At 39.8% G+C, this 14302-nt stretch overlaps 1 protein-coding gene across 1 annotated transcript in view; it reads right to left on the reverse strand.

Annotated features, from left to right (window-relative positions):
• sema4gb (sema domain, immunoglobulin domain (Ig), transmembrane domain (TM) and short cytoplasmic domain, (semaphorin) 4Gb) overlaps nt 1-14302 on the reverse strand; it is a 43594-nt gene that overhangs the window by 13321 nt on the left and 15971 nt on the right. The window contains exons 2-7 of the mRNA XM_060939982.1: nt 11824-11975; nt 11634-11696; nt 11340-11438; nt 11137-11227; nt 10863-10976; nt 8972-9126 (exon numbers count right to left, since the gene is read on the reverse strand). Coding sequence (XP_060795965.1) covers nt 8972-9126; nt 10863-10976; nt 11137-11227; nt 11340-11438; nt 11634-11696; nt 11824-11975 — 674 coding nt within the window. The remainder of the gene's footprint in view (nt 1-8971; nt 9127-10862; nt 10977-11136; nt 11228-11339; nt 11439-11633; nt 11697-11823; nt 11976-14302) is intronic.

The raw sequence follows: 14302 nt of genomic DNA on the forward strand, positions 1-14302 counted from the left end.
TGGTCCAGAATAAATTGAATGCTACACGTTGATGGATTAATTTGTTGTTTCTCACCTGTGAAAGGTAATCCCATGTGAACTCGTTTGGACGGTAAACCTGTTGGTACAGATAAACGCAGCACATGAATCTTTATTCTCCGCTTTGACCTATCCAATATGGCGGCGAGGATGACGTATGATTCCACGCGGAAGGCGGCGTCTTTAATGGTCCGGAATAAATTGAATGCTACACGTTGATGGATTAATTTGCTCTTCTACGCCCTTTTTGAGGAATGTAATGTAGGACTTAAACCAACATCTGAAGAGGTGAGATCGCTCCTTTTTTTCCCTATTTTTGCTGGCGGGATTGACTCTGCCCGAAGGGCAGAGTCTCTCTCTCTCTCTCTCTCTCTCTCTCACTTTGCACCATTACACAATAAATATTCACAGTGAAAATATTTTGTAAGCGCGTTTCATGAACCAAGTTATAGGATTTGTTGACAACTCGCATCGAGTTCGTTACACTTCTACCCGGCGTGAAGCACTCACAGTCATGTGGTTGTGACGTCATCGTAAACAAATCCGTTCTACTCATCCAGACGACTTCACAATGGCAACGTTGCCAGATCTTTCCACTCTGGAACCCGTTCTCAAAAAGATTGCGTTTTGGGCACCCAAAACGCCGGTGCCGTGTGGACGCCAGGCCTAAATGATAAGCAATTGTATCGGAGTCACCTGAATCCGTTGCCGTGTGGACAGGGCCTAAGAGTCGTCTGGGACCACAAATGTGAAGACTTCTGAAGATTTTACAAAATCATTAAGCTGAAACAAACAAAGACATTAAACTGTCTTGTGTTTGTGCAGAATAAGCAGCTCTGTATTGCTTTTGAAAGTAGAAAGAAAGTATTCCAGGTAATTGAGATGAATGTTGAAGTTTCTGCCTGGAATACTACACACTGCCAACTACATTTCCCCACAGTAAACTCCTACAGCATTCATCTCTGTGGACTGCTTCTGAAAGTGGGCAGGCTATGTTCCTTCGGTAGTCATGACAGTATACCATCTGGGACATTTTCATAAGACTAAGCCTGCCTTATAGCTGATTTGAGCTGTCCAATACTCCCACAGCTGTGAGAAAGACTGTGCTAAGAAAATGGGTTATCAGCTCATGCTCTTCAAACAAAGCTGCTGCCACATGGCTATTTTCCACATTATTGGTCCGTCAGCCTTCCAAAAGTTTTTGATCAGCCAATAGTTTCACCATTCTTTTGAACAATGGGCTTAAATTCAATGTGTGGTACTTTTACTATCAAACAGACCTCTAGACTGTACTATTATAGACTGTACACTTCTTATCTGTCCAGTGTGTGTCATACAGTTAAAAAAAAAAAAGTCATTTAAATTTAATCATCTGTCAGGCACTCTTATCTTGCAAACATATTTATAAACTAAAATACAAGAGATAATTCTGTCTAGAGTGGTCTAGCTGTTTGATATTGTCTGAAGCAGTTGGTCTTTAATCCTTTGCGAAAGCAATAGAGACATGGGAGTGTTCAGAGTAGAAAAGAAGTTTCTACATTCCACCATTGAAATGCCAGAACACTTAAGCAGTGATCTTTGTTCAAACACACTCATGAAGAAAGGCAAGCTGTGCTCCCTGAAGATCTGAATCAGAGTACACAATGTGTTACGTAGACATTTGACACCTAGAATATGACACACATTTTAAATTTGATTTCTGCTACAACAAGAAACCAGTGGAGAGATTTCAGTAGGGGAGTTGCATAAGAGAACTTTAAGACGTTATAAACCTTGGTGAGCAGCAGCATGCTGAATGCTCTGCAGGGGTGATATAAAACATACAGGGAGACATCAAGAAGAGAGTAGTCATGTATGGGAATAAACAACATTTGGATGAGAAGCTCATCCGTGGTTTCTATAGTCAGGAAAGGTGGTGGTTGATGTAATCAGAGAAGTTAAGACTAGCTGAGTTATTAACCAATAGGTGGATCAGTTGTTGTTTTTTTAGTTTGGTCATAGTTGAGTTACAGATTATGTTTTTTCATACAGAACATGATGTCAAAAAGTAAGTTTGACACCATCTGCAAAGCTGCAGTAGCAGTGGGAATAAACAGGAGCAGGAGTCATTAGCATCTCATAGGGCTCATGCAGTAAGGCTGAAACTTCAGGTAATGAAGTTGGTTTATATTCAGTCTATTATGCCATCTGCATGGGTCTTGTTTTGCAGACAATATGAGAATTATTCAGAGGACATAACTGGAAGACTAACCATCTTCCTATTAAATTCCCCAATAATTCTCCTCCTTTCTTTCTTGCAGAGAATACTGTTGGAGGATACATCTGCTTTATGTCTTTGACTCCATCAGTAAGGACCTGTGGCTTCCACTTGCAGTTTCTTTTCACTGTAACTTAGAGGATGGTAAACGTTGCATAATTAAATAATATATAGATTTAGGCACTGCCTAAAAGCGGAGCTCTCATCTGTTTCTGGGTTGTAGAATTTTCTTATATCATAGCCAGTCTCTTTTGTTTTATTTCTTTACTGGCTAGCACTGGCCACTAGGCGGTGCGTATGACTGGTAATTACTAACACTGGCCACTAGGCGGTGTGTATGACTGGTAATTACTAACACTGGCCACTAGGCGGAGTGTATGACTGTAATTACTAACACTGACCACTAGGCGGTGTGCATGAGTGGTGGTACACGTACACGGACAAACCACAAAAAATCGACTCGATGGGTTGACCATTTTTTCTTAGGTATGGTGCTTCGCGGGAGCTCCGCTAATATTGTCTGGCATTCAGTAGTATGTAAAATATATTCCATTCAGCTAGTATGATATTGAATGAGTTGAGGATGAGTTCAGTATCATGCTAGCTGAATGGAATATATCTGATGTACCACGAAAAAAGTCATTATTATTATTATTATTATTATTATTATTATTATTGCATATACATACACATTCCTTTCAGGTGTTCAACACGTCTTTCTCTTTCAAAATTCTCTCAGAATCTTCTGTATTTAATGACGCAAACCTGGCGGCCATGTTTGTTTAAAAATTGTCACAGTCGCTCGCTAGCGAAGTAGTTTTATGTTTCCGACGTGTCTCTTTTCCAGTTTTTCGATGTCTGTTGGTATGTTTTTCTGTTGTAAATATGTATGAAGAATATCTAATGAAGTTTTGGTAGCCTTTTGGCTGTTTAATGCGTCTTTCTCTTTCCCGTCGAACAAAGAAATGCTTCTGCGCATGCATAGAAAGCTCTCTCAGTGAATATTCGCATCAGCTCCAACGTATGACATCGTCATGTTGTCTTGACAACCATGCAATATTGTAAACCATATTCAATGCTCATTCTCCATTGGGTAGAGTGACATAATACATGTAGGATAAGCGATATGCTAACAATATTGCATGCTATTCAAACCAAATGAATGAAACCTGCTAGGAGGGAATAGAATACATGTTTTTATTCTATCAAAAAAGTGTCCTGTATGTATAATAATAGATGACATTGATCTGGGAACAAGTTAGATTCAAAGACATTTTATCTGATCACAAATTGTAACGTCTGCATAAATAGCCACGACCATACTGCTCCAATTAATACCAGAACATCTATTTGTTACTTAATATGTCTCATACATATTATGACAAACATTTCATATTTGTTTTAATGAAATGCCCATTTGACTGTAAGTTTTCAAAAGTATACCCTCCATTTATCTTTCACACACGATTAAACAACCTTGCCATTTCTTCTTCTCTTCTTCTTTTTCTATTATTATTATTATTATTATTATTATTATTATTATTATTGTGACTGAACAAAATGTTTGTTTGTATGAATCTACAGTATTTATAAATCATCATTCTAGTTTAGCGCCACAAAAACACAATGCAAATTGGGGGTAAAAAAAAAAAAAAATCAGTAATTACAAACTGCACCAGTAATCCATCATTTTGATTACCTGCATTTCACTCCCCAGTAGGAAACTCTTTCACTGCATTACGGTCGATTCACAATCAATAATATTAAAGGTACTACATATTCACATGATAAGACCAAATAAATACAACAGATAAGAAATTTTATGCACTTTCTTTTGTTTTGAATCTATTACCAGCATTCTCATAGTGAAATTACCATCTGAATTAACAATGCATGGAAGGAGCTCGCTGCAACAATTTTTGTTTTACGCCCAGATTTACTCCCTCTACCACATTTTCATCATCAAATAATTTTTTCCACAGTTCACACATAATCCTCTGTGAATAGCATAAAGCACCAAGTAGGTCTCCTGCCAGGTTAAGTACTTCTAAATTAAATATTAGGCTCAGCATGGCACAGTTATGGATCTATAGTGGTTCTGTCCTAAATGAGCTACAACAGTCTACTTCAAAAGCTTGAGGGTAACACTCCATTTGCATGGCTAATCCTGCAGAGAACCCAGGCCATGTGATGTGAGCGTGATATTAAAAATAAACAAAAAACTCAATGAGGGATAAATATCCTTCACATTTCTTATTTCCTTTTTGATATCACACTTCTTTCAATTTTATTTATTTAAATCGTTTAACTGTTGGTAACTATTGCTACTATTCATTTGTGTTTAATGAAGTTGAAGTAAAAAGGAATTAACCTACTAGTTGGGGAAAGTGTGTGTGTGTGTGTGTGTGTGTGTGTGTGTGTGTGTGTGTGTGTGTGTGTGTACAGTATGAGTTAACAGTTTGGACAAATACACTCATCGAAAATTTTTAATACATTCCTAATTTCAGAATAATAGTGAATACAAAACTATTAAAGGTATGAAATAACACATATTTGATAGGTCAGTGACCGGAAAAATGTTAAACAAATCAAAGCTACAGTGGCATGCAAAAGTTTGGGCACCCTTACTGAAAATGTCTGTTACTGTGAATAGTTAAGTGAGCAGAAGATGAACTAATCACCAAAAGGCATAAAGGTAAAGACGACACATTTCAGCATTTTCTGCAAGACTTGTGCATTATTTTTGTTTTGTACAATTGGAGAGTGAAAAAAGAAAAGGAACACCATGCGAAAGTTTGGTCACCCCAATACATTTGAGTTCTCAGGTAACTTTTACCAAGGTTCCAGACCTTAACTGGCTTATTGAGCTGTGGCTTGTTCAAATTCTTCATTAGGAAAGGTCAGATGATGCAAATTTCAAAGCTGTATAAATTATCTCACTCCTCAAACTTGTCCCTAAAACCAACAGCCATGGGCTCCTCTAAGCAACTCCCTCGCATTCTGAATAATAAAATAACTGATGCTCACAAAGCAGGAGAAGGCTACAAGAACGTAGCAAAGTGTTTTCAGGTAGCTGTTTCCTCAGATCCTAATGTTATTAAGAAATGGCAGTTAACAGAAACAGTGGAGATCAAGGTGAGGTCTGGAAGATGAAGAAAACTTTCTGAAAGAACTGCTCGTTGGATTGCTAGAAAGGCATATAAAAACCCCTGTTTGACTGCAAAAGACCTTCAGAAAGATTTAGCAGACCCTGGGGTGGTGGTGCACTGTTCTACTATGTAGCGACACCCGAACAAACATGACCTTCATGGAAGAGTCATCAGAAGAAAACCTTTCCTGCATCCTAGCCACAAAATTCAGCGTCTGAAGTTTGCAAATGAACATCTAAATAAGCCTGATGCATTTTGGAAACAAGTCCTGTGGACTGATGAAATCAAAATAGAACTTTTTGGCCACAATGTGCAAAGGTATGTTTGGAGAAAAAAGGGTGCCAAATTCCAGGAAAAGAACACCTCTCCAACTCTGAAGCATGGGTGTGGATCGATCATGCTTTGGGGTTGTGTTGCAGCCAGTGGCACAGGGCACATTTCATTGGTCGAGGGAAGCATGGATTCAAATAAATACCAGCAAATTCTGGAAGCAAACATCATACCATCTGTAAAAAAGTTGAAGTTGAAAAGAGGATGGGTCCTACAATAAGACGATGATCCAAAACACACCTCAAAATCTACAATGGAATACCTTAAGAGGCACAAGCTGAAGGTTTTGCCCTGGCCCTCACAGTCCCCTGACCTAAACATCATTGAAAATCTGTGGATAGATCTCAAAAGAGCAGTGCACGTAAGACAGCCCAAAAAACTTGTAGAACTGGAAGCCTTTTGCAAGGACAAATGCGCAAAAATCCCCCAGGTAAGAACTGAAAGATTATTAGCTGGCTACAAAAAGTGTTTACAAGCTGTGATACTTGCCAAAGGGGGTGTTACTAGGTACTAACCATGCAGGGTGCCCAAACTTTTGCTTCGGGCCTTTTTCCTTTTTTGTAATTTAGAAAATGTAAAAGATGAAAATAAAAAAATTGTTTTTGCTTAAAATATTAAGGGAATGAGTCATCTTTAACTTTATGCCTTTTGGAGATCATTTCATCTTCAACTTGCTTAACTGTTCACAGTAACAGCAATTTTGACCAGGGGTGCCCAAACTTTTGCATACCACTGTATAGAGTGACCTACTTTTTTTCTGGAGCTCCTCTGTTCTCCTCACTTGCCAAATCAGCCAATAAGGGACCTGACCTGCTTTCGTGAGATATGATGTCTAAACACAGTAATGTGGGTATACATGTGAAATAAGAGGCATTAATAAAACATAGCCAGAGCAAAGCAAGCTGCTGCATTACGGAGTCTGATGAAGTGTAAACCTAAAACCTCGGTCACAACCGGCCGTACGTGCTCCTACGGCCGGTCTACGTGCAAAAAACGCAAGAAACGCACAGAGGGCGCGCATGAAACGCACGGAGGGCGAGCGTGTGACGTGCTGATTTTCGAGCCGTAGACCGGCCGCAGAGGTTCTTTGTCATGTCAAACAAACTCTACGGGCGCTTACGTTTTTTTCCAGGTTGCAAGACAAACTTACGGCCAACGAGCGTCTTTTTCCACGAACAAAAAAAAACGCAGCGATTTGGGAAACGCTAAAAAAAAAATCGCACGGCCAAAAAATCGTACGTCCGGTTGTGACCTAGGCTTAATGGCAGGACAGGTGAAGAAGGCATAATAACAGAGTAGGGGGTGGGGTGTAATGAGAGAGATAGAGAGTGAGTGTATGTGTGAATGTGTTTTACTTAAATATCAGAAGTAGGCTTTACCCTGCCTGATGAGTGGCACACAGCAGAGTCGTCCAAAAGTCAGGCTGAAGTTAATCAGTATGCAATAATTTCCAATCAAATCAGACTCTTTTTGAAGGGTATCTACATTAGGTCTTTATAACATTTTCTAAAAGATGTCTAGAAGCTTTGTAGATGTGCTGGCTGTCACATGACAAATCAATAACTTGCAAGATAAGGGGGAAAAAGTACAAGTCCAGAATTTTTTTGAACAGTCTACTTATAATAATAATTGAGGCATCTTCTCTCTTTCATGTCAAGACAAAGTCATGGTACATCAAAAGAATTTTATATATGTCACACCAAACAACATTTGGCATTGATCTTTTGTAAATCCTTCAACATTTACTTATATTTTATTTGAATATGATTTATATGAGCATATTATGAAGGGACAATTTCATCCATCCATCCATTATCCATAACTGCTTATCCTATGCAGGGTTGCAGGCAAGCTGGAGCCTATCCCAGCTGGCTATGGGTGAGAGGCAGGGTACACCCTGGACAAATCGCCAGATCATCGCAGGGCTGACACATAGGTGGTGTTTACATTAGACTGTATCAGCGGATCATCAGATTAACGTTTTTAAAACGATTCGCGTGCACACAGCAACGCCAATACACGATTCGCGTGCACACAGCAATGCCAATACACGGATACGCTAATCACATGACTAATTAGACGGCACGTCACATGATCCCAGTGCATATCGGGCATGCGCAAGTCACTCACCACTTGCAAGTGGAAGGATGGCAAGCGAACAACTTCTCCAGCAGATAAACACACCTGGCTGTGATGTTCATGTTCTCACTGAGTTTAAGCGCCTGAAGGAGGTAAATAAGTTGAAATGTGTAAATAAACCTCAGTGCGGCTCAGCGCTTCCTCCTGCGCTTCAAATCACTCCGCCCTGAACAGCGAGTGCCGTCTGGAGGGTGTGCACTCCGGCCCTGCGCAGCTCACAGAGTGCGCGAGTGAAGCGCACGAGCAGTGATTCGGGACTGAGCCACTGTGTGTGTGATCCCAACGCCAGCGAATCAGGAAGGTGGATGTCACAGTGATGTTGTCCAATGACGACGTCAGCTAGAGCTCAGCACAGCGTTTCGTCGTTCCTCAATGTTTACACAGCACCGGATCAGATACGAACTGGGTTGAATACGTGGGCCCTGGCAGATTCAAGTTGTTCCGCCTGTGGAGTCGTTTCCTGGCGTTTTAATGTGAACGGACAGTGCATCCGCGACGAAAACGAGACGGATACGGTCTAATGTAAACACCACCATAGAGACAAACAACCATTCACGCTCACATTCACACCTATGGTCAATTTAGAGCCACCAATTAGTTTAACTTGCATGTCTTTGGACTGGGGGAAACCAGAGCACCCGGAGGAAACCCACATACAGACATGGGGAGAACATGCAAACTCCACACAGAAAGACTCCCGTTGGCAACTGGGCTCAAACCCAGAACCTTCTTGCTGTGAGGCGACAGTGCTAACCACTACACCACCGTGCCACCAGGTACAATTTGGACTTCAAATAAATTGTTCCCAATAATTTAGATACATTATTTGAATGCTTGTAGTGTGATATATATCACACTACAAGCATTCAAATAATGTATCTAAATTATATATATATATATATATATATATATATATATATATATATATATATATATATATAAATTTTTTAAATCACACTACAAGTATTCAAATACTGTATCTAAAATATTGGGATACTCAACTGCCATAATAAGCACTTGAAAATTATTCTGATAAAATCCAAAGCAGCAGTATTATTATAGTCATTATTGTCTTTACCTTACAGACCCTGGCCACTCTGGCCACTCTGGTCTGACTGGAGTAAGGCTTCTGCTCTGGATTTCTCTCAGTAAAGAAGAAGTAAATTTTGTCATCATCCCCAGTGGAGCTGTTGATGCTTTCTCTCAACAGTGCTGAGCCAACAAAGTCCGCCTCTGCAAAGAACAGTGAGCTTAGCAACCATATGGGCAATAAAGGGACCCTGATGAGCCTTAAACAAATTAATGCATCTGTAGGACAAAAGCACAGCAACTGTTTAAAGTGTTTACGAGATAGAAAAAGAAAGATTTTAAGTGAAAAGACCACTCACACTGTAAGAAAGGAACGGATTAGTCTGCCATTCTATATTTGAATAAACAATTCAGCAATACTTATTAAACCATAAATGTTCTATTCATGCCACGTGGAACAATAGTCTTTTTTTCAGTGTGAAATTTTATGCTTCTAATATACTTTAAAACTGTTCATAGTATCCTGGGTCAGTGTTACAGTGGATCGAAATCCTATCTTGGGAATACACCCTAGATGAGATGCCAGGTCCATGCAGACCTATGGGCAATTTGGATTAGCCAGTTTACCACTTAGCATGGTTTTGGGAGGTGGGAAGAACCAATCGCGTTTATATTACAGTTATTATATCTGTGGCATCTTGACCTGAATGCAGCAAGCTGAAATGCATTAAACGCTTCTGTTTCTAAATATGAAACCAAAGATGATTTTACTCCTCTTTTCATAACTATAATCTCTTATTTACACACCCACAAAAGTATCATCAGCAAGCTCCTCAGTAGAAGGGGTTTTCAACAAATATTCATTCATTTTCTATAAAATTTATCCATTGTGGGTCGTAGATGAGCTGGAGCCAATCCCAGCTGATATTGGGCGTGAAGTGGGGTACAAGTTGCCAATGTATTGTGGGGCAAACACAGAGAGACAGACAGCCATTCAAAATCACATCTATGGGCAATTTTAGAGAAGACAGTTGACCTAATTCGTATGTCTTTGGACTGTGAGAGGAAACCAGAGGACCTGGAGGAAACCCATGCAGGCATAAACATGAAAATTCCACACAGAAAAGCCCCGGTTGATCATTAGGTTCAAGTCCAGAACCTGCTAGCTGTGAGGCAACAGTGCTAACCACTGCACCACTGTGCCAACCTCAACAAATATTGTTTATGTTATTTATAACTGAGTTGATGATACAATACTGTGCAAAAGTCTTAGGCACCCTAGTTTTCTTTCATACAAACTTTGTTATAGAGTTCTATTTTATGACTTCTACATTATTGAGTCAGTACAAAAACATTTTAGAGTTCCAAATGTTTGTTTTCCAGCACAAAATTAAATGTTACAGAAAAAAAATGTTTGTATCTGAGCAGCACATTACATAAGAGACCACTTTTCAGATTAAAAAAGAAAGCATAATGAAGGCTACTGGGCTTTGCTACAAAATTAAGAAGCAAGTGTGACAGTCAAAGTGTCCAGAAGAACTGTGGCTGGTTCTGCAAGATGCTCAGTAAAACCTACAGTTCATTTCCTTATCAAACTGCACTCATTGTACCCGAGACTCCTATTTTTCTAAAGCAAAGGGTCGTCTCACACCAAATATTGACTTTGTTTCATTTATTATGGTTTACTGCTGTTTATAGTATTTTTTTTAATGTTGAAATGTTTTTCATTATTTTTAAGCCATTTTTGGTCTACAGCATTTCTTTGCATGTGCCTAAGACTTTTGCACAGTACTGTGTGCCAGGTATTTCAAACATTTTATAATTCTATCATTAGGATCAATCAATAAATAGTGAGCAGAATATGTGGTCCAAATTAGTTAAATATATTAAACATTTTGCACACGATAGCATGACTATTATCATAAGTGTCTTGTACGTACCCAGGAGCCATCTAATTGGAGCATCTTCTGTCTTCAGGTTGGGAAAGGGAAAGTTACGACGAATGTCAGGGGAGCTACGAAATTCATACTGTGAGGCAGAGTACATCTCACTATCTAAGAATGAGAACAATACACCTCAATATAGAAGAGATCCAATTATTTAACATACATATCAGACTTAGATTAGACTTTGGGTTATGTATTAGACTTGGAAGAGACAAGATTTTCTGTTTCTGTTGATGCACAGAGAGACCAAGCATTATTTAGTGCTTACCGACAATGAACCCAGTGTAACCTTTGGCTGGGTCATAGGGACATTTCTCTTTACCTTCCTCAAAACGCACAAAGCTGAACCGCGCCACATCCTGACAAGCACAACATGCACAAAGAATGCTACTCAAACATCATATGTTGTTCAAATCTGCTCAACTGAATCAAAGCTAATTTCAGCACTAAATGGTGAGTCGTGAGGCTTACTATGTATGCGCAGCGAGGTCGGAAGGCATGGGTCCCACAGGTGTAGAGATGCGTCTCGTTATACCGGTCAAGAAACCGAATATAATTGTAGCATTCTGTCTGTGGCAGAACAACATTTCAACAATTACTCAACAAATAAAGAATACAGTAAGTGAGTGGGAAGCATTTGAGAATCGAGCAGTCTCAAAACTATAGAAGTACACCTAAAGTTTTAAGAGACTGGACAAAAAATGAGTAGAAGCTCAAGAGAAAGACTTTAATATAGCATAGTTCTATGTGTCAGGAAGGTTATACCTGATCATTTCTTCCTTTGCTTAAGCATTGTTTCTTCTGCTCTGCAGACGCAGCCCAATCAATCTGTTATAAAGCCAAAACAATAAGCAATAACCAAACAACAAGGAACAGTGAACCAGTATTGTGTGCTGTATTCCAAACAGCACACAATTTCTAGAAAAAGATGTGAATGAACGATGAAGCTACTCACAGAACTTTTATTGCGGATAGCTGAGATGTTGGCTGTGTCCAGGGCATACAGGGCCTCTCTGGCCCCTATGTACAAAATGTCAGCTCCATCCTCCAGCAGCAGAGTACTGTAATTTACAGTCTGACTACGAAAATGATTACATCCCAGAAGCCCTGCAAACAGTCAGTGACCCATTAGAAAAACAAGGACACACATGGCCAAATAGTGTCAACACATTAGCATAGTTGCATCAGATTGATTGACTGTGGTCAGAACTCAGAGATGAGTGAATGAAAAGACTGCAATCGATGCTACAGCTGATCAAACAATGAATTCATGAAAGAGGATGAAATGGATTTCTCCAAGGAAGCTGGGCAGTGCTCCAAACACAAAACCAGCAGGGGAGGAAGAGGAGAGATAATGCAGAGAGAAGAAGAGCACTAATCTGCATTAAGCTGACTCATGAGCAACCTGAGATCTTTTAGGCACTTTCTCTCTTTAATGCTGCATCTGATACTCAGTACTACCAGATTTGTAATTTATTTATTTATTTATTTAAACAGGGGCCATGCACAATAAAACATTAAAACTAGACGGCCTTTCAATTTCATAAAATCGGTGAAATTTAGTTCCCTCTGAAATTTGGTCATTGTGATATATGTTTATTTTTGTAATATCTCCAAAAAAGGGCGGCACGGTGGTGTAGTGGTTAGCGCTGTTGCCTTACAGCAGGGGTCACCAAACTTTTTTCTCTGGGGGCCACATTGTCGTTCCTGACTGTGATGGGGGGCCGGGGTCGGGTCAGCTATATCACATAGAATTGTATAACCCAGACAAATATGACCACCAGCAGGCCTCATTGTGTAGTAGAGATTACTAGCCTGGCACGGCCATCCCCACTACTGTATCCCCACTACTATATCAACACTTGAGTCCTGGCACATATTTGTTTATCTTTACTAGTGGTTTGCAAAAGTAGTAATCAAGTCTTCACACTTTGTTTTAATTTGAAATACCAGTGATATTCCATTTATTTATTTTCTAATAAAAATAATATCAAAGCTGTCAAGGTAAGAAACATCTGCCTAGTTGCGGTGATTGACACTGGCAAAGGTGAGTGGAAAATTATAAATTGTAGGTAAGCCTGTTGATATTATTAATAATATTAATAATAATTGTATACAGCACTTAATAAAGGTCAAATAAATAGGCCTATAAAATAAATACATTTTAAAAAACAGTGAAATTATAATAATATGAGCAATAGATCACAGCAGTTGTGCTGTCCTGCACGTCATTGCTCTCATCCATGGCCAAAGCAAAAAACTCGAATTCTGACGCTCTCTCATTCAGCTGGTCATACACGTTGTCCCCCAAATCTTCGGTTCGCCTGGTCATAGTAGGTGCGGAGAGACTCACCGCGTTGAGCGCATCCTTCTTGTCGGGACACACCTCCTCGGCCACAGCAAGCATGCATACTTTAACAAAGTCCCCATCAGTAAACGGCTTTCCATGGGTAGCTAGTAGGTGAGCTACCTTATAGCTAGCTCAGACAGCAGCCTGGTTGATCTGGGTTTGGCGAAGGAATACATTCTGTTGTGCAGCCAGTCCGCATTTCATCCTCCGAATCCTGTCTTCTCTTGTTTGCCCTCTCAAACTAGCATACTCTTTGTGGCATAGTTCGAATTACGTGGGAGCCAATGGGAGCTGAGCTCCCATTCCCTCAGGCTCCCATGAAAGAAGCAAACTTAATTTTCTGTGGAAGTCTCTCAAATATGTCATATATCACTATAATAAGCTTGAATAGCCTATATCACCATATAAATATAAATAAAACTCATTTCATTTCCGATCACCATGCAGCCATAACTTTGTATTGAACGTGTTATTAAACCGCAACATGTACGGCTGTACTTCACCACCACACCACTATGCGCGCAAACTGAAATTTGCAGCCTGCGAAATCGAATGTGAAGTTAAGTCCGAAGAAGACTTGTCCTCTATCTCACAACGATCTTCCTTTGTTTAACAATATATATATATATATGCAACACCGTGTGTGTGTGCGTGTGTGCGTGCATGCGCGCGCCTGTGTGTGAAAGCTGTGCACTGCAGTGCGCAAAACTGCGCTGGTCCAGGAGAGCGAGTATGCATTGCTTTTTTTTTTTTTTTAAATAGAGACCCCCATAGGGTCAAATTTATAATTCGAACCCTGCTTTGTGGCGGGTTTCATAGTGACGACGCAGATTATATTCTTTGAAAACCGGCACACTTTCTTTACATACAAGACAAACTGCACGCACGGTCCTTACACTGAACGAAAAAAATAATCGGTGGTCCACTGTTCTTTAAAAACTCTGCACTCTCTGTCAGCTTTTCGCTTACCGCTCGCCATTTTGCTGTCCTGAACACTGACAGTTCTTTGCGCGTGCGCTGCCTGTCACTGCTTGATCGCGAGCATATGATGAAAATTCGGAAAATATGAATAGTTCATTTTATA

The sequence above is a fragment of the Neoarius graeffei genome, chromosome 14, assembly GCF_027579695.1.
Source record: "Neoarius graeffei isolate fNeoGra1 chromosome 14, fNeoGra1.pri, whole genome shotgun sequence".
Taxonomy (NCBI): Eukaryota; Metazoa; Chordata; class Actinopteri; order Siluriformes; family Ariidae; genus Neoarius; species Neoarius graeffei.